This window comes from Perissodus microlepis, chromosome 16, assembly GCF_051167445.1.
Source record: "Perissodus microlepis isolate ML-2025 ecotype Zambia chromosome 16, ASM5116744v1, whole genome shotgun sequence".
In the NCBI taxonomy this organism is placed as follows: domain Eukaryota; kingdom Metazoa; phylum Chordata; class Actinopteri; order Cichliformes; family Cichlidae; genus Perissodus; species Perissodus microlepis.
Genome location: NC_140476.1, coordinates 13,510,123 through 13,536,694, shown reverse-complemented (window position 1 = coordinate 13,536,694; position 26,572 = coordinate 13,510,123). Strand labels below are relative to the sequence as shown.

At 40.4% G+C, this 26,572-nt stretch overlaps 1 protein-coding gene and 1 non-coding gene across 4 annotated transcripts; both read right to left on the bottom strand.

The window, feature by feature from the left end:
- Positions 1 to 92: 92 nt before the first annotated feature.
- On the bottom strand, positions 93 to 26,271 carry trpm2 (transient receptor potential cation channel, subfamily M, member 2). Of its 3 annotated transcripts, XM_084908081.1 has the most exons (33): positions 21,749 to 26,271; positions 20,845 to 20,918; positions 20,379 to 20,547; positions 20,095 to 20,275; positions 19,459 to 19,622; positions 19,190 to 19,370; positions 18,998 to 19,059; positions 18,708 to 18,908; positions 16,568 to 16,670; positions 15,235 to 15,356; positions 13,784 to 14,161; positions 13,372 to 13,509; positions 13,153 to 13,282; positions 12,919 to 13,064; positions 12,642 to 12,754; positions 10,370 to 10,468; positions 10,016 to 10,229; positions 8,768 to 8,886; positions 8,550 to 8,682; positions 8,036 to 8,207; positions 7,698 to 7,878; positions 7,390 to 7,571; positions 5,883 to 6,015; positions 5,432 to 5,519; positions 4,836 to 4,920; positions 4,588 to 4,733; positions 4,412 to 4,476; positions 4,026 to 4,055; positions 3,844 to 3,930; positions 3,683 to 3,761; positions 3,497 to 3,598; positions 2,990 to 3,106; positions 93 to 2,888 (listed from the first exon to the last, which is right to left on the bottom strand). In XM_084908081.1, the coding sequence occupies exons 1-33, from the start codon at positions 21,854 to 21,856 to the stop codon at positions 2,772 to 2,774; spliced, it is 4,419 nt and encodes a 1,472-aa protein (XP_084764207.1). In that variant the 5' UTR covers positions 21,857 to 26,271; the 3' UTR covers positions 93 to 2,771. The 3 variants fall into 3 exon arrangements, with proteins under 3 accessions (XP_084764207.1, XP_084764208.1, XP_084764209.1); XM_084908082.1 differs by lacking the exon at positions 21,749 to 26,271 and having other exon boundaries at positions 20,845 to 21,729; XM_084908083.1 differs by lacking the exons at positions 93 to 2,888; positions 2,990 to 3,106 and having other exon boundaries at positions 3,844 to 3,946.
- Positions 26,118 to 26,308, bottom strand: LOC146370516 (U2 spliceosomal RNA). Its single transcript, XR_014797255.1, has one exon. It is a non-coding gene; the product is annotated as a U2 spliceosomal RNA (small nuclear RNA).
- Positions 26,309 to 26,572: the final 264 nt, after the last annotated feature.

Below are 26,572 nucleotides of genomic sequence, written 5' to 3'. Positions count from 1 at the left end.
GACCACTTTACATTTCAGGTCAACATTTTCACGTGTCAGACATGATCTGTTCATAAAATCTAATTTTTATTTTCTGCTGAATTAACATGGAGTCGGGTAATCAATTCAGTTTTATTCAGCAGTATGCACCATGCAGTATTGATGTTGTTCATAATTTGTACAGATTGAGATGAATTAAATCATAAAATTTACACACAGTTGATCTGGAGCTTTGAATGCTTTTCCAAAGTTGAATTTGCTCAAATTAAAGATGTGAGCATAAAAGATGTTTGACATACAAACTACATCACCCTTTGAGACTAACTTAATTTTCTATGACATACTATAAACAGTTTTTACTCCCTAAGACTTTCTTGATTGTCCCCACTTCATTACACAAAGTAAACCAATAACATCTGCTGTAAATCAGATTTCAATTTAAAAACTGGCAGTAATTTCCTGAAGGAACGGCTCATGTGTTCTTTAATTTTAAGGCTATCGCTTCAGTGCTTCTTTTTCTCTCTTAAGGCTCAATAATTGAGTATATTTCACACAGCATGGTAAATATTTACACCTGTGCAAAGGCGTAACTTTCCACAGGGCAGCTCAAGGGCCCAGAAGCTATGAGGGGACCCTTCAATGTGCACTAGAGGAGTCAGAGAAAAGCCTTAATTTCATTTTACCATAAAAATGATTGAAAACTATAAACAGTGTTGGTATGATAAACACAAAGCAATAGAAAAAGATGATGAGCATAACATGTCATTTTATTGGTTTAAAATAACTTGGGGCCTGTCAACATACACACCCAAGTTATTCTACGTTTAGTTTTTATTGTTATTTCATTGTGACTTTTGTTTGTAGTTCAGTTTAGTTTCAGTTTGCTTGTTTTGGTTTAGTCTTATTAGTTTCAGCATTAGCTTCTATTCTTTTGAAGGGTTATTGTATTCGAGGGCGTACGCCCAAGGCTAGACTTAGTGAAATCGCTATAGGTGTTACAATAAGGAAGCAGAGCTTTCTGAAAGCAGCTGACTTAAAGTCTTGTAACAAACATGCTCTTCAAAGCCTCACCAGGCAGATTATGATAACAAACGTTACCAAATATTAAAACTAAGTTTATTTCCGGTTTTTATTTTACTTCATTTTTCCAAATTCACAAATCATTTCAGTTATTTTTAATCCCCCTCAAAAATCTAGTTTCTATTCTTGTTCTATTGAACTAAAATGTTTTTTATATATAGCTTTATTTAACTATAACAACCTTTGTACAGACTAACAGTGACTCTGTGAGGACAGTTGTTTTTTGCTCCAGAGTGGGAACTCTTCGTTTTGTTTTTTTGGTCTCTCTTTGACGTTGTGGCTAAAAATAGCGTCCGTGCGCTGCCGGGAGGTGGAGATACAAATAACAACAACTGAGAGAGAGAGAGGGAGGCCGGGACTCTGGCGCCTGCTCCGCGCACACAGTTCAACTTTCAGGTCATAAAGTCACAACAAATCCACGCGGTTTAGAAGTTACTGCTCTTTCAAGCACACACAGACACAATCGGGATGATTTGTGATCATTTCGTGCCGGGACAGGTGATCGATTGGGTAGCCGGGGGAGGGAGTGAAACCGATACTGCGTAGTCTGGCCACCTCTGGCTGCACCAATGAGAGCCTGCGGAGGCTGCTCCGAAACTAGCGCAGCGCTGCATGCTTGGCAGGTGGACAAAAGCTGAGCTCAGGGCAGAAAAGTGTTTCACAAGCTTCTCTGTTTTTAAACAGGACGGGAGAGAGTGCAACACGCAAACAAACTCAGGGAAACGGAGATAGTGATATCGGCGAGAAAGCAAGCAGCAGTGCCACAACGTCAAACTGCTTCAATACAAGTGAATAAAAAAATTTAGTCGAGTAAAATATATCCAAATTAAATAAAGGTGCATTAAGGCAATCTAAAACATGTAGATTAATATTTAATTTCACCAAGTTGTAACATGATTATTATTATTACTGATGATTGTCTTGTGTGTTATAAAAGAATAAGCTCTATAACTGCTACATACTATTAGACAACTGTAAGTTAAAGTACCCTGTGCGCCATTAGTGAACTCTGTTCACTTAAAGAGATCTGTTCCACTTTTTCTGTCACACATATACTGTAACAATGGCTCATATCACACATCACTGAAGTTTCTAATAATGAGGCCACTATGTTCAAGTAATCCCTGTCATCTGAGTGCTTGTTTTTATAATATTCTTGGCTCTGTAAGTCATCACTGAGTACATATCCCCAATATGGTATGAGCACAGAAAGGGGAGAGTCTAAAGGGCTGCATAGTCAGGAAAAGATAAATAAGGATTATTTTGAGCTGTGAATCATGCAAAGCTACTCTAGTAGAATTGAAATTTAAAAAAAACACAGAGAGCTGGAAATTAACATAACTAGTCCCCTTTAATTATTCCTCCAATTTCTTATCCAGGTTCAGGTTGCAGGGGGTCTTAGCAGAGAGGCCCAGCTGTCCGGGGCCTCCTCCCAGTAAGACATGCCTGAAACACCTCACCTAGATCACCCAGACCACCTCAGCTGGCTCCTTTCAGTGTGGAGGAGTAGCCACTCTTCTCTGAATGTTAATATTTGATTGTTTTTAGTGAGCAGCAGTTAACAGTGTAGGTTCAACATTCATTTCATAGTCAGCAGCAGCACAATGTAGATTATGGCTTTCAGTGCAACACAATTAATCGACATATTTAAAGAAAAGGCAGCAGTGACGGGGAGATGTAGAGGCACATTTACAGCCGCAGCGTCGTGAATGTCAGAACTTCCTGTTGTGCAGCGCAGCAGCCAGCCGCAGCGACTCTCTTTGGTTTGAGCTAAGTGTGGCTTTGCTGCTCACCTCCTGCCACTGAAGAGCACCGTTACTGCTCAGCACCTAAAAAGCAACAGATAATAACATGTAAATGCAGAAAGGAGGAAATGTAAAACAGTCAGCCAGCCAATTTATTCTTCACGCTGTAAAACACTCGATGTTACCGTGTTGTTGATGTCCACCATCACCTGGCTTTTTCTATCCAGGTGAATGTTTAGGACAGTCATTTCCACCCAGGCGTTATCCGTGTTCCTGCAGTCATCCACATAACCCTCAAACACCTAAAACCAAACAACCACGTCCATCAACAAATTAATCGATATCATATTAATGTACAGTTTCAGCCCTGGCAGGATGCTCCCCTTCTCTCTTGAATGATTCAAACATTTCTCAGCTCAGGAAATAAGTAATTTGTCTTTGATGTTTACATTTTTTATTTTATAATGTAATATTTAATCGAATGCTTTCTATTGTATCACTAAATTTACTAACCAGTGTTTATATCAAAGACAAACAGAGGGCCTGTTCTTCCTGCTCTCTCAAAATGCTATCAGTGACAGCTGTTGACATGTTCTTCTATCGAAAGCTGTCGTGCTTTACAGCTGTTCTTTGTTTTCATTGCTCCTGCAGCTACTTTAAAGCTTTACCACCACAGTGCTGCACAGACTTACCTTTGTTCCCTCTGACAGTTTTGCGTTGATCGCTTCATACAGCTTTTTTCCCATCGTGTTTTTAAGAGTTGGTGGCAGTTTATCAGCAGAATCAACAGGGCCCTGAAGGTTTTAAAGCCACAGTGTGATTGAACAGTGCAAAAAAAATATCTAAGCCACATTAAATGGACAAAGACTGGAACTCACTCCAGGTAAAGATAAAGTTCTTCGACTCTCGTCACAAACTGCCAGGTACTCCAGAACTGACTTCTCGCTGTCTCGCCAGCTAAAAATAAGTGGAAAGTCTCAGATATTTCTGTGCAAAACAACCTTTTTAAAACCTCTGCAGGGGCATTGAGATGACCTACCGTGTAATCACAAGCTCTACACTGAGGTTTGGACCCAGGTGGCTCAGTGCCCCACGCCCACTGATGCCCGTCCTCCCCCCTGGGTTTCTGAGATGACAAGCTCCTTATCAGACATCAAGACATGCTTTTGAGGTTACTATAAGTAATACTGAATAGCTTCTATATCTGTTCTTGTGTCATACCTGTAATTAGCTAAGGCTTCTGGTTCTGATCTGCAGGGAGAAACAATAGATGAAGAGCGTACAGAGATTGGAGGAGGCGGTCTTGTAATTACACAATAAAGTCAAAGTTAGGCCAGAAAGCTTATTTACTGTGTTCAAATAGATTCGACCTGAAAACTGGTAATTCACTTGTCACCGAGGCCCATTCATTGGCTGCTAATTAATGTTTTTATGGGTATAATATGCAGGTTAAAAACACAATGTGTATACTCACGCAAAATAATCCCTTTCAATGATTACTTATAACCTACTGGAAGAGTGTTGCTTTCTAGACATGTGAAAAACAGACTCTACGCTGTTCTCAAATAAAAAGCTTCGTGAAAACAGGAAAGTATGGCTCCACACACCCATCCACATGGTCTTCGCTGTCGTCAGAGGTATAATTAGTTGGTTTGTATGAGCTGAAACTGACCTGGAAAAAAAAGGGGATAAAAACCACCAGAATTATTGGACAATTTATCAGTTCAGTGACTTTCTGAGTGGCAACTGGTGACTTTGTGGTGGAAAAAAATAATATAAGTACCTCCCAGGGCACCTTCTCCTCAGGCACAGGGAAGCGCGTGAGTTTGCTGTTTGGGTAGGAAAACTGACGGGAATTCACATGGAAACCGCTTCCTTTCTCCGATGTATTCCTGAAAGAATCTGGAGTCTCATCTACGACAGCTGGAGCTGCAGGTAACCACAAAAATGTGCGCAAACAGCAGCAGATTTAGAATATTTATCAAACAGAAAACTGTGACATGTAAATAGTGAATTAAATTTGGTACTGACTCCGTGACTGTGTGTCTTTTGAGGGCAGACCCTGAGATTTCAGACTATCCATAATCCACTGCAGGGCTTTAGTAGACTGGCTGACCTGATGAGACAAAGGAAAGTGGATCAACTACTTCTGTTAGCTGCTTAGATCAAGGACGTCAAAGTAATTTTACACATATAGCTAACTTTGATCTTAAGTGGGTCAGAGCAGTGAAACTCCTCTTTCTGTCAGTGTAAAGTGTAACTACACGTTTAATCCCCGAGATAGAGATTTTTTTTGTTTAACTGTGAACCCACTGTAAAAAGTACACATTTCTGCATTAGCTAGTGAAGAAAACAGGAATCTTATACCACTTAATTGGTTATTTGCTACTTTATGACTTTGGTGTAGTATGAATGGAAATGAGGGAGGTGTTTATCAGTAGGAAAAGCCATTAAATGTATTAAAAACGCAGTTCAAAGTCTAAAATTTACACCCCTGACACACAAGAGCGTGCCACAAAAAGCGTGCCTTGTCTTTAGTGCCTCAGGTCACCCTCCATTAGCATATCGTGACATATTACAGACACAGGTGCAACATTAGTGCCAACCAAAAGAAATCAGGCCACAACCTGCTCTTCAAGTTGAGTCAGTCTTTTCAGCATGGCAGCAGCGCTCGTTTCCCCATTTCTCTCCAGCAGATCAGTTATGATGTTAACCCTGAAGAAACAAGTGTCAGTTTGAAAATTACTTAAAGAAAATCATCAGTCTTTACAATAAAACAAACAGGAAATTATTATATTACTTTTTTTTAATAACACAGAGTGATTTCAATAATTTTTATGTAAATATTGTTTGGTGAAGCAGCCACATCCAAGTCTTTGGACAGAAAATATCTCAAATTACCCTAAATCTATCCAACTGTGTGTGATACATAAGGTGATTATGCATGCAAATTGGTCCTTTGGTCTCTAAAAGCTCATTAAAAAAGAACGTGCAATCACTCCGTTTTATGGAAACTGGTGTGATGATGCATAGACAGCACACATACAGCGACTTTCGGCTACATTACTGTGAGATTACTTCTGGGCTGTGTCCAGGATGCGTCTCTCCATGCTCTGGCTCTGCTCCTGCCGTGCAGACACCAAGTATCTGTCTTTCATCAAGGACTCCCAGGTCAGCAGCTCCTCATCCTCTGTCGGGTTGAGCTCATTCTCTGAAAAACAGCATCACATGCTTTGAATCACTGCATAACCTAATTCTGCACATCCATGCGAACAGAAAACCCTGCACAACAGATAAACTGGGAGTGAGTTAAACAGAAAGAGCAAATACTAGCTGCTCAGCGACTTTTTCTTTTCAATTCATGTTCAGTTTGGGTTTTTTTTCTGTATTTTATAGTTATAATAATCTTTTTAAAACACAAATTAGGTTTTTGTTTAAAGCACTGTCAGGGTCTGCAGATGACCTCTGAATACATTAAACTTTCAGCATCTTCACTGCCACGTTCTCAACAGCACCAAAAACAGGTAAAAATCTGTCGACTGTGAGCAGAGACAGAGGAGATCATCTGCATTAATGAGATAAATAAAGGGTCATACTCTGGTTACAGTATGATGGGGATAAACTGACCCATCTCCATGGCAACCGGGCAAACTTCACCTGCTGACGAACACCATGAGATGTGGCTAAAAGCTCTGAAACTTGTGTTTAGATTTAGTTTTGAAAACGGAAGCCTTCACCTGCATTTGAGATACTTGTTTTGATGTGACCTAAATGTGGGATTTCAGTCATGTGATCTGCTTTTGCTCACATGACTGACCTGCTTTTGGAGCCATACTCACTCCACTGGTCACTCAAGAAACAGTTTTATGTGACAGAAAATACAATATTAGATCTTTTGATCTTGTTATTTCATAGTTTTAGTTACAGTGAGTTAAACATCACCACTAGATGTCAGTAGATTGCAGTCAACTGAGTTCTATTTTCTAAACTCTCCCAATTTAGGTGCATAATTCTAGATAAGTTGGTATTGGACTTGGACACTTAGCAAATCAGCTGTCACACGATGTGAGAATATGGTCAGACTGTTCATCAGAGGGAAAGTGGGATCTTTAGGACACTTGAGCCTAACATTAGATGGAGTGATGCCAGAGTAAAAGGAGCTGTTGTTTAGCCGACTCACTGTCTGCTGTACTGAGATGCGAGGGTTGCATGGCTAATCTGCTGATATATTGGATATAAATAAACAAGGTTATGCATGTTTTTGTGTGCTAGAGCACTGACTTCAGTTCAGGAGATGAAGCTTGAGGTGATGAGGAAGAGGATGACCTTTTTAAAAAGATCCCATCTCTTTCCTTAGCATTTTCACCATACATAGGTATAGCTACCATCTTTCATACCTTGAGTCTGAAGTTGCAGGTACAAATTTAAATCTGCCTTCGTGGCATGTGAACGCCTACAAGTTCTCTTCTTCTTCACCTTTGGGGTACCCTGTGTGTGGGTGGTCTGTAGCCATGTACATAAATAATGAAGCATTTTTAATTACACAAAAGTCTACAAAGGTGTGGATAAACACTTCAGCACTTACTGAACTCTTTGTATATTTTGGGGGGCCTCCGCAGCACCATGCTTCTGATGAAGAGGTAGATATGACTGAGGATGATGAAAGGAGGAGGGGCAGCAGGTCGACTGTGGTACTCCTTAATTAACTCGTATCTTTGAAACTTCCATATTTTGTCTGTGTTGTCCTGGACTTCCTCAAATGTAAAGCTGTGCGGGACGATAACACGAAACATAAGAAAGTTTAAAAATAAAAAAAGGCGAGGGCTCATCATCATCATTAAAACAGTAAGATGACAGAAAAGCTCATACACTTTGATGACAAGGAGGACTCACTTGAAAATTGCTATTAAGAGGTTGAGCAGCAGTATGTTGGCAAAGAGCAAATAAACACAAAGCATGATGATGGTGAGCCATTCAGGAAAGACCGGGCTCTGGTTTTCGTTCAACACGGGACATTTAGGCTTCAGGGGATCTGTAGCATTCACGCTACAAGAGTTCATGTCAAACTCAGTGTCTGCAGGAAGAAAAATGACATCCTCATTAGTGATGAGCAAAGTTGAAGCCTTTGGAGGAGAATAAATATGTGTAACAAAATTCTGAAACAAAGTATTACAGCTAAAATAAAAAATATATATTTTTTTTAAAGTATAAGATTCTCAAAATCCACTCACTATCAATATTTTTGGGAAACTGGCCAAATATGATGAGGTATGGCTCGTAAAGCACCCCACGGATGATCCAATCCAGACGATTTTCATTGTGGATGAGGATGCCTTGTTTGGCGACGCCATAAGCCACCACCCAGATACTCAGGAGGAACATGAAGAAGAACATGTCCATCATCTGGAGGATAGAAAGGCACCAATCACAAGCAAGAAACACTCAGAAATTGACACATTTAGAAACACAGTTGCAAACTCTGACATCTCATGTATGCTTAGGGAGTAAATAAAGTGTAGCTGAACACAAAGTTGAGGTCTGACTGACTGAACTAAGTGTGGTAACAAAATGATCCAAGTGTTCAAAACACCTTTTTGAAACACAAGGACTACATTTCATCTGCAGACTATGATCGAGGCTCGGTGAGGTAGAAGCCTCTTATTGTATTAGGTAAGCGTGTTTTTTTTGGTGTAGCCATAAAACCTCAGGTCAGCATGCTTTGTATTTGTTCTGTAAACCCCTCACCATCTTTCTGACTATGATGATTTTGGGTCCGAGGGTTCGGCTGATAGTGAAGATGGCCATGAGACGGAGGCAGAAGACCACAAAATCAATGCAGAGGATGATTTTACCCAGATAAAACAGCTCGGTTGTCAGCCTGAAGTAGGAAAAGCTTGGTGATTCATAGATAATGCAGTGGGTGGATTGATTTCCACAGACTGTCTTAGAGAGCAAAAACTCACCTAAATGCAAGGCCGATAAGGAACAGGATGATGGAGAGGACATCTAAAATATTCCAAAACTCATTGATGTACATCTTGGCTTTCTTACGAAACCCAAAACCATCTGGATCATGAAAGAGCTGAAAGAGAAAAGAGAATTAGACATAAGAGGATTTTATATTACTTAGCATTCGACATACAATCACCTATCATTTAAATTATTTTGATTACTTTCTAATCAATAAATAAATCATTAAAGGATAAAGAAGCCTTTGAAATGAAAACAACAAAAAAAAAGACAGAAAAAGGGAGTTACTCAGGGACAGGATTTAGGTAGGTAAACAAATTGACTGCCCTCTCTACATCAAGGGGAACTGTGTTAAAATGGGTCACACCCAGAAATCCTCTGAAGACCTTTCCTGCCAGCACCATGTGGGTTATTAAGAAGGTACAACAGCGACTACAACTGCTGGAGCCTACAAGCTGCAGGCCTTGCCTTTTAAGCTCCTCTGCTTAGAACTAATAGTAATGGCATATCGTATCTCTGAGTAACAGATCACAGAGCTCTTCAATGGGTCATCAACACAGCACAGAAAGCTCCTGTCACCTCTTAGGGCTGCACACTTGCTAAAATTCCTCACATCCAGGACGCCACCTGTTTGACGTGCTACCCTCTGGATGGAGCAGGACCTTCAGAGCATTTTAAGGCCTCAAAGACAGTTCGTTCCCAGGGCCATTTACACAGTGAATTTCAACTAGGAGTAAATGTCTGTTTACAGGCTATATAATGACTGCCTTTTAGGGAAATGCCTACTAAAGGTAATTACTTTCAAAGATAATTATATTCATTCTGGCGCAATAATTACTCTCACTGGTGAAACAATGTCATTCATACTACCCCAGAGATTACCCTGATGTAATTTTATATTTATTTATTTGTGTAATGCTTCCTTTTCAGGCGCATGCTTATTCTTTTCTGTCCTACTTTAAATGCATTCGTTTTTGCTGCATTTGTTACAACTACAAAGGTTTTCTATTCTCTGTGGACTTGCTCTGTTACACTGCTCCCTCCTCTAAAAGAAGGGCACTCACCATTTCTTACTGCTGACCTTTTAGACATTTGAGCCTCTAAAGGTGAATGGGGTCACTGTTTGTGTTGAAAAATTCAAAGACTGTCTCTCTACAATACAGTACAGTGCACACAAAGAAAATAAAGACTCTTTGTTCGTTGTTTTGTATCATTTGTGGGTCTGAGCCACAGTTTCTCACCTGTCTGATCTCCTCACACACCAACGAGAGCAGCCAGATGTAGAGCAGCAGCTCGCCAGCAGAGGGCGTGCTCTGGAAATCGATCATCAGCACCACAGCAAACAGGAAGAGGAAGGCAAAATAAAATACAATGTTCCAGTAAAATTTAACCTGTGGGGAGGTGTACAGGTACATCAGCCTGGACCAGCAGCCCAGAGGCTTCATGGGCTTCAAGCTGTGGACAGAAAGATCACTGCAGTTGGAGAGACAATGCCATGTTTTCATGTATCCACTGTTTATTCAACTTCAAATGACATTTAAGGTCATGCAGCGATGAGGGTTGATATCTGCATTAAGGAACAAGTGTGTACATACGGGCCATAACCATTTGTTCTAAGTGTGCTTCCTGTCAGGGTCTCCACTGTCTTCATCTCCTCATCTTTCGCAGTTTCTCTCTGGATGATTTCATCATGTCTGTGGAAAAGTTACACTTTTGACCACAGCTGAAACTCAATCAGGTATTATTATTAAAAAGAATACAAGTAGAAAGTTAAATTGGGGCATTGTTTAATTAACAATGTCAAAAACCCTCCAAACAAAGAAATTTGAAACCATTAATGACATTCGTCAATAATGAATCGTAGTTTAAATGCGTGGCACCTCGCATTATGAACATTGTTCAGCACATTATGAAGAATACGCATTGCTCTACAATTCATAACAACTATCTCAATGAAAGTTAAAATCTAAAATGATAAATAATCCATCCATTTCTTCCTTTGGGTCACGGGGGGCCTAAGCAGAGAAGTCTACACCTCCCTCTCCCCAAGCCACCTCCTCCAGGTTATCCAGGGGAACACAGTGGCCAACCGAGTGTGTCCAAGGTCTACCCAGGGCCTCCTCAGAGTAGGACATGCCCGGGAGGCGACCGCCCCAACTGGCTCCTTTCGACATTGAGGAGTAGCGGCTCTACTCTGAGTACCTCCTGAATGACTCCTCAACCTATTTCTAAAGAAGAAAGCTAATTTCCGCCACTTGTATCCGTGATTTAAAAAAATAAGTAACAATAACAGGCTTATAAAGGAGGTTAGGCATAACATTTAGGACACAACAATTTACCAGTATTTGGCATCAACTGAGACGTTAACAATTAGATTAAACTACAACTACGTCTGGTACCGACAGTAGTAACAATTAGTCACACACATCCTTACATTACACCAGATGTAAGAATCGCCACTTAGATGAACTTTTAAATAAAGCAACATGAAAAGAAGGAGATGATCTCAAAGTGACTAAGTAAAATTTCTCAAGAAGTAATTCATTAGTAAACTCTACACTGTGTAAACGTTCACGTTTCTCTCGGTGATTACAGCGAACTTCTGTTTAGCATCCATGGTGTTGTTGTCAGATTTTCCTCCTATGGGTTTTTGGATGTTAACTATTGTTTGGCCATATAACTAATCTCTGTCAGGGAAACTTCCAGCAAAATACACATCTAAATCTTGGAAAGTGACTTCATTTTTCCCCCTGAATGCATTGATGAAAGCTTTATCTGCATTTTCCCTCCTTTATCCTTTTTATTTGCTTTAAAAATTTATCCACACATGGCAGCAATTCCATGGTGTATGAAAGATGAATCAGGAGTCATTTTAGATGACACAGTTGTAGATATGAGTTGTACGGTATATTTAGTCAGTTTCTGTCAAATGAAAACAAGTGAGAGTTGTCTGTGCCTGGACATTACATTGGTGGCTTACTGTATATTTATGTATTTGTGTATGTTTAAAATTAAGTTAAAGTAAAACTTTTAATATGTATGTATTGTGACAAAGTGGTAGGCTTGAACTTATTTACCACTTGTCCCTTAAACATATTGATTTATCCCATGTTATTTTACAGTTGGCCATAATGTTTTAGTTTAGACATTGCAGGTGTAACTTTGCTCTACATACTCTCCTGGGTTTGTTTGTGGTAGCGTTATGTTACAGTTTACATCCATGCATATGCTTTTAAAACAAATACTACTTAACCATCAGGTGGTTTGAATTTTTTTCTGCCGTAGGCAGAATGACACGGTGAATTATGTTTGCTTTTGTTGCTTTGGTTATAATTACCTTTGTTTGTCCCTTTGTTTTGGTCATACAGCCAAAACAGGTGTGTGGGAGGGGCCGAACTGGCACTTCCTTTTTATATAAGGTCATGAGGTCATTGATTGCATCATTGGGTACAACCAAATGAAGGGTTTTTCCTTTTGTATAGTAATGTTTATTTTCTTCAGGGTTGTTTTAAGATGGTAGAATGGAGATGCCAGGAAAAAAAGTACACTTAAAAGAAATGTGACCAGTGTTGCGTTGATGCTGTCTATTTATCACTTTCCTTACCACTTGCTCTAACCTACTTCACACACATCTGTACAGTAGCATGGCATTATCCATTATTAGGCAGAAAAGCCTTTTTGTGTGTGGTCTAAAGCCAGCCCATCCAACTCCCTAGTAGTGCTATGCTTCCTTTCTTCACTTGGGAAGAATTTATTTATCTTATCTGTATTTTGCTCCATTCTGTTTGCCAGTGTTAATAAAAACACATATAAGCACAGTAGCATTGTACAAGCCATTGTACCCCTTAGCTGGCTGGCAGGTCTCACCTGAAACACAGAAAGCCAGTGAAGATAAGAGGGAAAAACACCATGCAGATCAGCACTCTCCACACAGGGTTCTCTACTGAAAGCTTACCACACCAGATCTGAGTCAGCAGAGCCTGAAAGACACGTTTACACAGACTGGATTATAATGCAGCACCAAGACAAATTTTGAAATTAAATTGAGCGATTTCTTAATTTTGTAACTTTAATTGATCTACTCAACATTGTAATGTATAACACACTGGCAATCCCCTCTGGAAAAATCTAAATTTTCCTCTACCTGAACACCAGACTGAGCTATGACGTTTTTGTCATCTGCCTCGAGTGCCAGCCGCAGGCATGTCGTTCTGCCCCACAAGTGTGACGTGCGAACCAGCAGTTTCTTAGCGCGCGACTCGTCACTGTTGTGGCACTCGGTGAAGACACCTGGGACACACATATACGCAGCCTGAGGATAAATTCAAGCCCCGTAACAATCACGGTCAATTCAGCCATGTTATGATATGTGTTATACCAATGGCATGTTTCTCATAGTGATTGGCGAGTTCTCGCATTTCTTCTGCATCATCTGCATCGCTTCCTTCTCGTGCCATTTTCTTCAGGATCTTACTGGCAGCCAGAGCAGCAGACATACAATCCCTACACTGTTAGTACACAGATACAGAAAGATGTGAGGTCATAAACACGCCACGCAAGCAGCTATGGTTGAAGTTTCCAGAAGTGCTTTCGTCACCTGCTCCCAGGCAATTTCAGCCAGTTCCTTGTTATTCTGGACGACAGCCCAAAGGAAAAGGTCTGTGCCCGGGTCCCTCTGTGTTTCAGGACTGTCCTCCCTGAGCTGAGCTTGGGAACTTGTCTGACTTTTAGACGGCTAAAAAGAAAGTGAAGGAGTCTGTTATTATTATATGATTAATGTTCACAATGCCAGGATTTCTGATATAGTGATACCCTAAAACAGCATATTCAGTCTAAATACTTCGTATATTTACTGAATATTTTACTCCTACTAACATCTATTTCCATAAAATAAGCTTTCTCAAATTATAAAAAATAAAATTGGGTAAGATACAACACATGATTAATTGACAAAAAGACAGATTCAGTGTTTCAAACAAAAAAAACCCAGACTGGATGAACTAACTCACTGACAGTGACGTTTCATCCATGGACATGTTTAACTGGTCTGTGGTGGTGGTGGAGGGAGGATAGAGGGGCTGGGTGAACTTGCCCAGCAAGTGGCGCACCTCATCAGAGACATAAGTTAAGGAGATCTTTTCGCCTTGCTCCCTGCAAGCTCGAGTTCTGATGCCGAAAGCTTGCCTCCCGCTGCGTCGAGCACTGTGGATCCGCTTAGCCAGCTTGCGCAGAAAGAAGCAGCTGGGCAGCTGTGTGTAGAGCTCACACAGAGTTTCCTCCTCCTGCAGGAAATCCCTCAGACTCACACCGTTCTCCAGCAACAGACTCACAAACTGAGGCTTGTTGCCAGCCAGGGCTGAGAACATGGCCCAGTGGAGGTCGTTGGACTAGAAGCAGGAAAAAAATCAGAACAGCATCATCAGAATTTTTGTTGTTTTTTGTCCAGTATCATTGTTTTAGAAACAAAGGATGGTGTGATGGCAAAGTTCAACATGGAGACAATAAAATGAATGGAAAAGCAGACTGCTATTTCTTTATAGACCTCTTCTCTGCTACTCGTAAAACCTTTATAATATGATGCATGCTGCTGCTGAATCAGCTGACTTTATGGTGTTATGGTGGCAAGAAGGCTTTCTGTATTGATAATATGGGCTGGGTTTACCTTTGGAACCAGTTTCGAACACAGCAAACTCTCCCTATATTTAAACCTATATGTATGTCAATTATTTACAGTTTTTCACTTCTCCAGTGAAAATGGCTTGTGTGGCCAGTCTGGCACCTGATAGGCTCACATAATTACCTATTTCAGTTTTGCCATTCATTAAATTTATCTTACTAATACGAACCAGGATTTCAATGCTTTTCAATCACAAAGCCTGTGCTGTAAAGGTCATTATTTTTCTCTTTCATTTCAATTCCCTTTTTTTCCCTAACATCAGAAATCAGACTAAGCAGTCACACAAGAGGTAGGTATCAACTAAATAAGGCAACCCAGAGTTTCCCAATCTAGCTATGAGTTTGTTTGCGCAAAAGGGAAGCATGTAACCAATGAGAAACATGGACAGCTTTACTAGCAACAGAGTGATATACTTTACAAAGAAGGTTAAATGTTAGAGAGAAGACTGGAAAAGCAGTGTGCATGAAGTCCAAGAAAAGTGTGTAAACTGAAAGTAAGTAGAGAAGAAATATAAAAACGTTATTTTATTATTTCATTTTTACATAATTCAAACAGAATTACATTTTAGAATAACATCACCAGGTGCAAGGCTTAGGTGCCTTGCCTTACAGAAGAATAAAATTCAGCATTACTTGCAGCCAGCAGGACAGAAGGAAGGGATAAAGTTATTTGGAGGAATTGATGTTTCTTATTGATGTTCAGCAGGAAATGGGGGAGAAAAAACACTATCTGGGTAACTGATCAGAGAGTGATGTTGGTTTTCTATTTAAAAGACAAACCCACCTTCCACTGGCTCTCCTCAGTGAAGATCTCAGTCTCAGCTATATCCACCCGGTTCCAGGTTATAGCCAGCTCCAGCTGCCTATTCCAGCATTCAACTTCCAGGAATTCACTGGATCTTGAGGCTGAAAGGAGAATTTACAGTGATTCGATTTATTTGTCTCTTGTCTCTCTAAAAAGCTCATCCACCGCTCGGTGCATTTTAGATAGCATTGGGACGATCGTGGCTCAAGAGTTGGGAGTTTGCCTTGTAATCGGAAGGTTGCCGGTTCGAGCCCCGGCTCGGACAGTCTCGCTCGTTGTGTCCTTGGGCAAGACACTTCACCTACCGCCTACTGGTGTTAGCCAGAAGGGCCGATGTCACGATATGGCAGCCTCGCCTCTGTCAGTCTGGCCCAGGGTGGCTGTGGCTATAACTGTAGCTGCCTTCACCAGTGTGTGAATGTGTGTATGACTGGGTGTGTAAAGGGCCTTGGGGGACTAGTAAAAGCGCTATACAAATACAGGCCATTTACAATTTGAATGTAAAAAGTTGTTTTTTTCATTTATCCAATGACTAATCTAATAAATTTTTAAATAAATTCTTAAACATCTGAGAATGATGTTTTTCCCCCAGCAAATCTTTTAAAAATATTTATATTACAACAAAAAGACAAGCAAGAGTCCAGTCTGACAAGATGGAAGCATGGACGTGTTTGGTTTATCATCAAAACCAAATATCAAACATAAACCAATTATTTTTCTATTATAGTGTTCTTGATGCATTAGTACAGGAAAAATTCCAGTTGTACTACCAGGACTGTAGTCATGTGACTATAATGGAAGACACTGGATGACCTACATTAACATTAGCTGAGATAGCAGAAAGGCGCCCAGATAATGTGGTTTAATTACCCAGATGGATGGAAAGTCTGGACAAAGCAGATAAACTAGAATGATGACTCATCACGGTCAAAAGATTAAGTGAATGTCCAGTGTGGTGGACTCACTTACGGTTTCAGTGCACTTTAGCTCAGATTTCTTTGCTAAGCTTGGTTTAAATGGGTGTCTTAGGTATTTTTTCAGAATATCATGAGGCGTTACTAGTCTGAAGGAAGCATGGCACATTTTTAAAGACATCAAGTGTAGTTTTAAACGTCTCTCTGTAAAGATGGTATCAAAATATCTTCGACTGTGGGACATTCGATAGCACATTTATTTTTCTGACTGGAAATATTATACTTGCTAAGAGCTTGTTTAGCACTAAGCCAGTCCTTCTTCATACTTAATAGCGTGTGTTATGTTTGTAGGCTGTCTGGTTAGGATCCGGGCATTTGCTTCAAATCCATATTCTTACCTTTGAGTAGTGCTTGAAGAATGGCCACATCCAAATCCCCGTGATAGTCCTCGCTCACTCTGAACACTGTCAGCAGGTGTGACATCCTGATGATGTCCTGAATCTACAAATTCAATAAAGAAAAACGTTTAAATACTGGAACCACTGTTTCTTTCGCTTTGGCTCAGACATCTCTGGTGAGCACACAACAAACTTCGTGCAAATATTTTCATCTTTGATATTTAGTCATTTAGCTGCAGGAAACAGTTCTGCAGCTAAAACTGTGCTGTTCAACATATGTTACTGAAGATGCATGGTGATGAAGATGAAGGTGTCATCCTGACAAAGAAAAATGTGAACAGCAAATATAATAGACCTAAATCTGACATAAGACAAGCAGACATGAAACACATGAAGGGAGACGAGACTTAGACAAAGGGGGGTGAGGACCTTAGAGGAATCGAATATATATCGAATATATATAAGAGCTATGTTAGTGGACAGGATTTATCAGGGAGCAAGTGAACATTTTGTCCTCAAAGCTGATGTTAGAAACGGGAAAAATGGGCAAGCATAAGGATTTAAGTGAGCGTGAAAACACCAAAATTGTGATGGCTAGACAACTGAGTCAGAGCATCCCCTAAACTTTAGCCCTTATGTTGCATTTCTAAGCTGCAGTGGTCAGTATCTATCAAAAGCGATACAAGCTAGGAACAGCAAGCAACAGGGCTGTCAAGAATCGCTGATGCATGTGGGGAGTGAGGGCTGGCTTGTGTGGTCTGATAAAACAAAAACAAAAAAAACAGCTGTAGCTCAAATAGATAGGTGTCAAAATACACAGTACATTGCAGTTCATCATGTGTGGGGCTGCATAGCCACAGACCAGTCAGGGTGTCCATGCTGACCCGTGTCCACCACCAAAAGCACCAACAACAGCCGGGTGAGCTTCAGGCCAGGAACACAGAGCAATGAAACAAGGTGGTCTGCTCTGATGAACCGCGTTTTCTTCTGCATCACGTGGGTGGCCAAGTGCGTGTACGTTGCTTACCTGAGGAGCACCTGGCACCAGGATGCAATATGGGAAGAAGGCAAGCCAGCAGAGGCAGTGCGATGCTTTGTGCAATGTTCTGCTGGGAAACCTTGGGTCCTGCAATTCATGTGGATACCTTGAAATGTACTACCTAGCAAAGAACTGTTGCAGACAATGTACAACCTTTAATGGAAATGGTATTCCCTGATGGGTGTGGCTTCTTTTAGCAGGATGATTCTCCCTGCCACAAAGGAAAATAGTCCAGGAATGGTTTGAGGAGCACAACAACGAGTTTGAGGTGTAGAATTAGCCTCCAAGTTCCCCAGAGCTCAATTCCCCCAATCGAGCATCTATTGGGGAAATAATGACTGATAATGACTGAACAAAAAACATATGTACATGGATGCCCACCTCACAATTAACAGGACTTATAGGCTCTGCTGCTAACATATTTTTGCAGCTATAACAGGACACCTTCAGGGATCTAGTGGACTCCATGTCAAGGTCGATGGGTCGGAGTCGTTTTGGCAGCAAAAGGAGGATAAACACAATATTAGACAGATGGTCATAATGTTATACCTGATTGGTGTATATACATTGTGGCAATATCTAACACAGAAAACATCATCTGAGATGATAATGTCAACTACTAGATCAGTCGCAAAATATGACTCATGACCATCCAAGTAAGGCATGTATGAAAACACTGCTTTTACACTGTCAATTTAGGGCAGCTATTGCATAAACATAAGTCTGGGTGGTTGTCTAATATCCATCCATCCATCCATCCATCCATTCGCTTCCGCTTATCCTTTTCAGAGCCTATGCCAGCTGTCATAGGGCAAGAGGCAGGTACACCCTGGACAGGTTGCCAGTCTGTTGCAGGGCTAACACACAGAGACAGACAACCATTCGCACTCACATTCACTCCCGCAGTCACACCTATGGGCAATTTGGATTAATCAATTAACCTATCCCCACAAACTGCATGTCTTTGTACGGTGGGAGGAAGCCGGAGTACCTGGAGGGAACCCACGCAAATACGGGGAGAACATGCAAACTCCACACTCTGGGCAAAAATGCTTCTATAGTAAGTTCAGTAATTTTATGGTTTTCAGTATATTTACATACCTTCTTGGTCCATTCTATGATTTTGCCATCTGAGAATTGTTCATACTCTTGACCAAAAAACTTCTTCATCAACTGCTGGATGAGGGCAATAGTGACTCGGATTAGTGGCAGTCCTGACACGTGTGCAATAACATCTGCTATTCTCCCAGAGCCCTCCAAGATCACGCATGGTGTTCCATGGAGCATAGCATTGTAGATGGTCTGAGAGGAGACACACAGGGCAGTTATACAACACACACACACATACACACTGACACTGGGGGAGAGAGGCCAAAAAACAGCTGACTCACATTCAGCGTGCCTGGTCCGCCATCCAAAACCACACACACCACAGGAATAGTCACACCAGTCCCTAAAGATCAAATATTTGATCAATTAAAAAAAATAAATAAATCAAAAGCTTGAAAGATATATTATCATATTTCAATAAATATCTGTGTTGTCTTATTGATTTTTTAGATACTACATCTGTTATCTTTAACCTTTATTTCCAAGACACTTTCTGGAGATCCACATCTCTAGGCAGCTACGCAATTTAATCTCTACACCATAATGTCCGTGGGTTCCATCATCCACCAGCAGGAAGTGAGTATGGTTGCTGTCGAGAGTGGATAGTTGGCCCTGGTTCCCAGTGTCCGTCAAATAATGGGCAGGGAAGCATTCCTAAAGGAAAAAGACGGAGAGTGAGAAGAATTTACAGTAACTGAATGCTAAGAAGATGATGCCATCTCACCATAAGTGTTTGTCCTACCTCTGGATGCACCAGTGCTTTCCTGTTATGAATTATCCCCCATGTTGCCACTCCAATAGTTACAATCTTGCCCTGCATGGAGCTACTCATGGCGTAGTCCCTCACAGCCTGCCCCACGTGCTTCATCACACCTGTGTGGGTACCACCAGTGATGATCCATGCACCTGCGTACAAAGCAGCATATTCACCAGTAGAACAAAATATCTCTAAAATATGAAAGTCAATATTAAGAGCCTTACAGTCCTGACTTTAAAGATAGGACTCCTATGTGAATGTTTTTCTGGAAACAACCTAAAAAGCATGCAAAAAAAAGGGGGGGGGGGGGGGGGTGGTTAATGGGGGGGTTGAGTGTGGGACTGTTTCTGGGCCTGGAGCAATCATTTTCTGAAAGTTTCACAAGTCCGCAAGGTTACCAGGAAACCAGGAGAGATATTCAGGATGTTAGAATTACAAGTTTTTACTGTTTTTACAGTTAGTACAAACGCAAACTACATACAGCTGAAGTCTATCTGACTACCAAAATGAACAGAACAGAAGCATGGGAGGTGGCACGTATCCATAAAAACACTACTTTCTGTGCAATGAATGATCTTTCACACACAAATCTATCGCTCGCTTGCTCTCGTTCTGGCTGACCTGTTGTCTGGGCCACTTTGATCAGCCCTCTGTGGAACATGTTCTTAAGATGAGACTTCAGATAGAAATTCTTGGCTCCTCCAGTCACTGAGATCAGTAGATTGGGAGGGGACAGTTTCCATTGTTCAGTCAATAACTGGTACAGGATCTCAGGGCTGGTGTCTGTGGACACTCGGGCGTACTGACAGTGGACATGTACACACAGATTTAAAGGATGGCATAAAGACTTGCAGATGTGCATTTACACAGTAACATTATATAATGTAGAGTAAGGACTGGCTCACCTTGCCTGTCTTTTGTCCCAAACCACCAAAGCTGATGTCTCCAAAAGCGTCAGTGGGCGCTTCACGGACATGTCTGTGTATGTTCCACGACTCGCCTGTGAAGTCTTCTGGCTTGATGGCTTCGTCTGTATGATCAGTTTTTGCGTAGCCACACTTACACACATCCCCACTACAGAAACAGTAGAGAAACAGAAGCTGATGTTTAAGATTTTAAAAAGTATAAATACATTAATTCTTCTTCACCTGCTTTGCAGATATCCAGTAGCTTTAATTAAAAAGCTAATTTATTTAGAAATGCCCATTTTTTAGTGTTCAAAGTTTGTTTTGCATTCTGTACTTTATTTAGCTGAAAACTGCATTATCATGTAACTGTCCCCACAGCACCACTCTATTACAGCAACAACAAGAAGGTCAGTCCTAAGTCAGTCCTCGTCAATTCAGCATAGTGCAGAGCAGCCCAGCTTACCTTCCATCTTTTTCAAAAAAGCAGCATTCCTTCTTGCAAATGTTTTCCTTGATCCAGGAGGCGAGAGCAAGGCGCTGGAACGAAGGGGACAGAAAAAGGTGTTTAGAGGGTCTGGCTGTGTTAACCGCCAGAGTATGAACTAGCCGTGACTCCAAGCCAGCTTCCGACATCCTGGCACAACATGGGAGATTGTGTTGATGAGATCGAGCTCAGGATGAGGTCTGCCAGAGTGGCAGGAGAGAGGAGGCTCTGCAGCAACCGCTTTGGGTGCTCGACATTGCAACAGTGATGTCAGAGCTGTGTTGCTGCTGAGCAAGCTGCACGAACCTAATACTTACTGTAGAGGAAAGGCAGCAGTCGGGCAGCGGTTGTGGATCAACACATAAATGCGTTAATGAGTGAGTTAATTGCACTCAGATTTCTTAATGAAGGCATAAAAGAGCAATGATTTTTAAGGAACTAGCACAATTTAAAAATAATTCCTATCATTATAGCCAAACTATTGTACTTGTGAACAAAACATGAAGGACAGTTTAGGTTTAACATAACATGAAATAGTAGAAATCAAAGCACATTTATTCAGTTACTGTACTCTACTTTGCTCACACATTTTAATTAAGTATCTTGATTTCATGATGTCTGGCTTCTCCTCCACTCTATACAGCACTTTTCATCACAGGAACTATTTGCCAGCTACACTTTGTAGATTAATATTGTATATATGAAACTCATGATAGGTTAATGTAATATAAGTCATTACATGAATACTTTTGGTTTTGATATATTACCCCATTTATAGTGAAGTTTAGAAAACAGTACTTTTAATATGGATATGATATAGTTAGAATGCCAGTTTTCTTAATCCTAATCCTGTGTGAAAAGCTTGTAACAGATAAACACCCACCTTATACGAAGCAGAAACCCATGCTTGATTTATTCCATGTGTTTTTTGCTGCTGCAACTGCTGAGTCACTTGGTGTGGGTGAACCTTGCTCTCAAATTTAGGTAGCATATCTGAAAGCGCAATAAAAAAAAAAGAAAGAAAAGCTTGCTGTGTAAAAGATTTCTTGAAGAGCTAGCGTCCAAAAACAACAACAAGAAATAATTTACAGCTAGTTACACACAGATAACACGACATGTTTAAGCCCACACTGACCAGCTGTTTCAGACATCATCATCGAAGCCTTCAAGACGCCTCACATGAGAGAGTGAGAGGCTGCGTGACTTTATAACATCACACTGTTAAACTGGCTCCTCCCTCAGAAAACAATATAAACCACCAAGTGATTTCACTAGATAATATAATCTGCTATCTAGCCAGGCTTCGTATTACTCACAGTTACATAGCCTGAGATATACCCTCACTGGCCACTTCATGAGGTACACCTTGCTAGTACTGGGTTGGACCCCCTTTTGTCTTTCAAGATTTCTGGTCCATGTTTAGTTGATAGCATCACACAGCTGCTGTAGTTGGCTGCACATGAATGATGTGAATCTCCCATTTCACCACATACTAAAGGTGCTCTATTGAATTGAGATCTTGTGACTGTGGATGCTTTTTGATTAAGGTGAACTCAGTGTCATATTCAAGAAACCAGTTTGAAATGATTTGAGCTTGTGACATAATGCATTATCCTGCTGGAAGCAGCCATCAGAATCTGGGTACACCGCAATCAAAGGGATGGACATGGTCAGCTGTAGTGTTTAAGCAGTGGTCAGTTGGTAATGAGGCGCCCAAAGTGTAACAAGATCTCCCACCACCATCAATCAAGCCAAAGCATAGCTGCAAAGCGTCCATGCAATGTTGTTAACGTCAAAGTCTGACTCCAACATCCAAATGTTGCAGCAGACTCATGAGACGAGACATTTTTCCAAGCTTCCATTGTCCAATTTTGGTGAGCATGTAAGAATTGTAGCCTCAATTTCCATTTCATCGCTGACAGGAGGGCCACCCAGTGTGGTCTTCTGCTGCTGTAGTCCATCTGAGCTGTGCACTCAGAGAAGCTCCTGTACATACTTTGCTTGTAACGAGTAGTTATTTGAATTTTTTGTGTTGTGTTTTCTGCCCATTAGCTTGATGCAGTCTGGCTATTTTCCTCTATTCTGCAACATCAACAAGGCATTTTCACCCAGAGAACTGCTGCTCACTGGATTTTTGCTATTTTTCAAACCATTGGGAAAAAAAATCTAGCACCAACAACTGCACCATGTTCAGTCACTTAAACCACCTTTCTTTTCCTGATGTTCAGTTTGAACCTCAGCAGGCTGTTCTGACCATGTCTACATGTTGAAGTACTTTGGGTTGCTACCGTGTGACTGTCTGATTTATTACTTGCATTAACAAGCAGATGAACAGGTGTACCCAGTGAACCGGACGATGAGTGTATATTCAAAAATGTGAGTTCAACACGCTGAAAACACCTTATGAGATTAGATTCACCAATTATGTAACATACCTATACACATTTTAGTATCATATATAAGAAAGCTTTACAGAATCGTTTGCACACACACACACACACACACTTACCTCCTAGATCCTCCTTTCATTTAAAAATACAACAAGAAGGACATGAAATCACTTCTTGGGACTTCTTTGAATGTCACACATTCCCAGGTTCATGAAAACGGTGTGTTTTATGTGGTATGGCACTAGTTGCCAGGTAACACAGATGGGATCAAGTTACTGAACTGAGCACTGGTTCACTATCAGGAGATAAATATACTGCGGTTATTGTGGCAAGTAATCAAATTTAAGTTTCTGTTACATATTTTGACACAAAGTTTGTAATCAGTGCTGATCCACTATAAATGTAATGATTGTCCAGTGTCTGTTCTATGATTGGCCTCCAGTAAGGTCATGTTTTTGGCAGAGTTTGCATGCGTAATCTGTAAACATGATAGCACAAAGAGTTTTGAATGAATTCTTCTAAAACCTATTAGAGGTGTAGAGCGAGATCATGTAAACAGTCCATTAAAATTTGACCTCCATGCCCTAAGGTCTCCAAGGTCAACTTAATGATTTATTGGTCAACAACTGACAAAAAACTAACTAAATGTGGTATTTATTGTCAACATACAGAAAGCACAGTATAAAGATTTAGTTAATTTAATAAATGTGACTTCTGACCTCTCCTTCAAGCTCAAAGAGAATAATGTTATATAGAGGTATTTAAAATACATTTCTTACTACCATTGTTTGTATTAACAACAGACAGGCATACTGGGAATGATATAGATGATATAGAATGATTTTTAAAATTTCTTTCAAATTGCATTTAGCAAATGATATTAGAGATTTTGTCTTGATCTTAATCTTTAACAAAAAAATTCCACCAGTGATGGAGGAAGAGCTCTGATCATTCAGTAAAATTACAGCGAGCACACAGTAAAAACACCTTAAACTGTTACTTAAGGTACAGAGTAAGTCTTACTCAAGCATGAAAATGCATTTACGTTAAAAGTAAAATTACTTGGAAATTAGAGCAGGATAAAGATTAGAATAAAATGGTACATTAGGCTTTAGGCTTGAATCTCTTAAATGCACCAGACCGATTACACTGGGCTGCACTGAAGTCAGGGTAAAATCTGAAGATGTGATCTCAGTACTGGAGTTTATGTTGCACAGCATGGCCTTTGTCTTTGTAACCAGGATTGGGAGCAGCTCTACCTGCAGGTGTAGGGACAAGACAAAAGTGGACACTCTGAAGTGAAGGGCTCATGATTTCAGTTGTCATTTGAGAAAGAAATAAGGCAGGTCTCAGGACTGTAAGTACAACTCCAGTATGGCACTTCCATAAGTTTAAATGGTTTTGTTTGGCGTCACTCGTTTTGTTTTACCAGTTTTACCAGACTGTCAAAGCAGACAAAGACAGAAATCAGGACATAAAGACACTGGCTTCATTCGAAGAATAATTAATCTTTGACAGACTGAAGTTGTTGTCAGAGGGTCTTTTACATCTTGGTGTAAACTCAGTCCAGTCATGACCACCCTATTATTTTCCCCAGTACAAACTAAGGCCTCCTCAGTTCAATTCATTGGCTTTGTTTTAATGTCAATTCATGATTATTATGCCAGGTCACAAAGGCAGCAGCCTAGGCAAAGAAACCCAGACTCACCCATTAGAAGGTTTCTCCCTGTTAAAGGGAGATTTTCTTTTCCACTCTCGCCAAGTGGCTGCTCATAGAGGGCCGTCTGATTGTTGATGTTTTCTCTGTATTTTTGTTTCTGCTTACTGTTTTTGCCAGGCAACAAGTAGGAAATATCAGAGTTAATAAGAAAGGAAACAACTACTGCTGCTTAGCTGTACTACTTTGGAAATGATAAGACTCTGGACTCAAAGGCAAATGTTTCCTTTAAAGCATGAATACCAGGAATATATTGTAATCAGACAACTTGGTCTTTAACAGCAAGAGACTATCTTGTGCTTCTTGATGTTTATTGGTTGTTGGCAACACAACCACAGACAGTATATAAAATATGGATGTAGGTTCTGAAATGTAAAGCCAACATGCCTTAAAGTTGGATTATTTTAATGGTTACCAGTGAAATGTGTGAATTCATCAGGAAGCAAGGACATTTGGTCCAAAGAGAGCAGAAAACCTACAGAGCTCTGTCACTCTCTGGTGGTCGACAGGGGGATAACTACACTGTGAGCTTTATCACGCTCAGTGCTGTGCAGAGCATTAACCAAGTTTTTACCAAGATAGCAAAAAGAAGAGTTAAACCTATTAACCTATTTCAGTATGAGTCCTCTGTGGATGAAGAACAGAATGCGCTGTTTACACTTCAGTTACAAACGGAACTGAAATTAGGAGAGCTCTGTCGGTCTCTACTGGAAAACAGAGGCAAGTGCTGGCTTTAACTCTGGGCTGTGAGCACACGGTTGTATTTTCATTAGAACTTTTTCAAATAATGTAACTGTAATTCAAAATGTATTTTTTTGTTATTTCTACAGTAAAGTTCACGCTTTGGCCACTTTTCTGTGCCATAATTTTGTTTTCTTAGAACAATCACATTCATAAGTGGGAAAAAAGTGTTCTTTCTCCACGTTTCTCACATCAAAATAAACCAGACGCTCGCAAATTTACTGACATCCGTTGTGCATACATTGTTTTGTTTCGAAAAATTTCCACACAAAGGGATCAAAAAGGGCACATTATTTATTCGCTGCAAACAATTCAAAATTAATTTGAGCTTTGAACTAAGTACCCTGAAACTGCAGTCTTCTCATTAAGAAATAGCCATTATATTGACTTTGAACATAATAAGAGGTGAGTGCACCGTTCTTGGAAGTACTGCAATACCAAGTCGATGCGTGGAGTGGACGGAGCAAGCCCCTATTCCATCTCCCTGCTCCAAAAATCAATTTAATATATGGTCCCCGGATAGGGGACGTATCAGATATTAAACTGATAAGAACAGATTTTTTTTCCTTTTTTTTATTTTCAAAAAACAGAATATCACGTACATGTACATTATAAAACATCCGAAAGAATAAACCCATTCTAAACAAAACGAGACATTTTCTCTCTCCATTGATCAAAATGTTCAGACGTCCTTTCTACGAGTACTGTGGCATCTTAATAGCAAAATAACAAGTCATAAAGAGGAAAACCACACGTTCAATTGCACAGTCATACCAAAGTTACATCACATCTTCTAAATTGGCATAAAAACCCCATTACCTTATTTTCCAATCCTTTTCTCAACTCAATACTAGTCTTA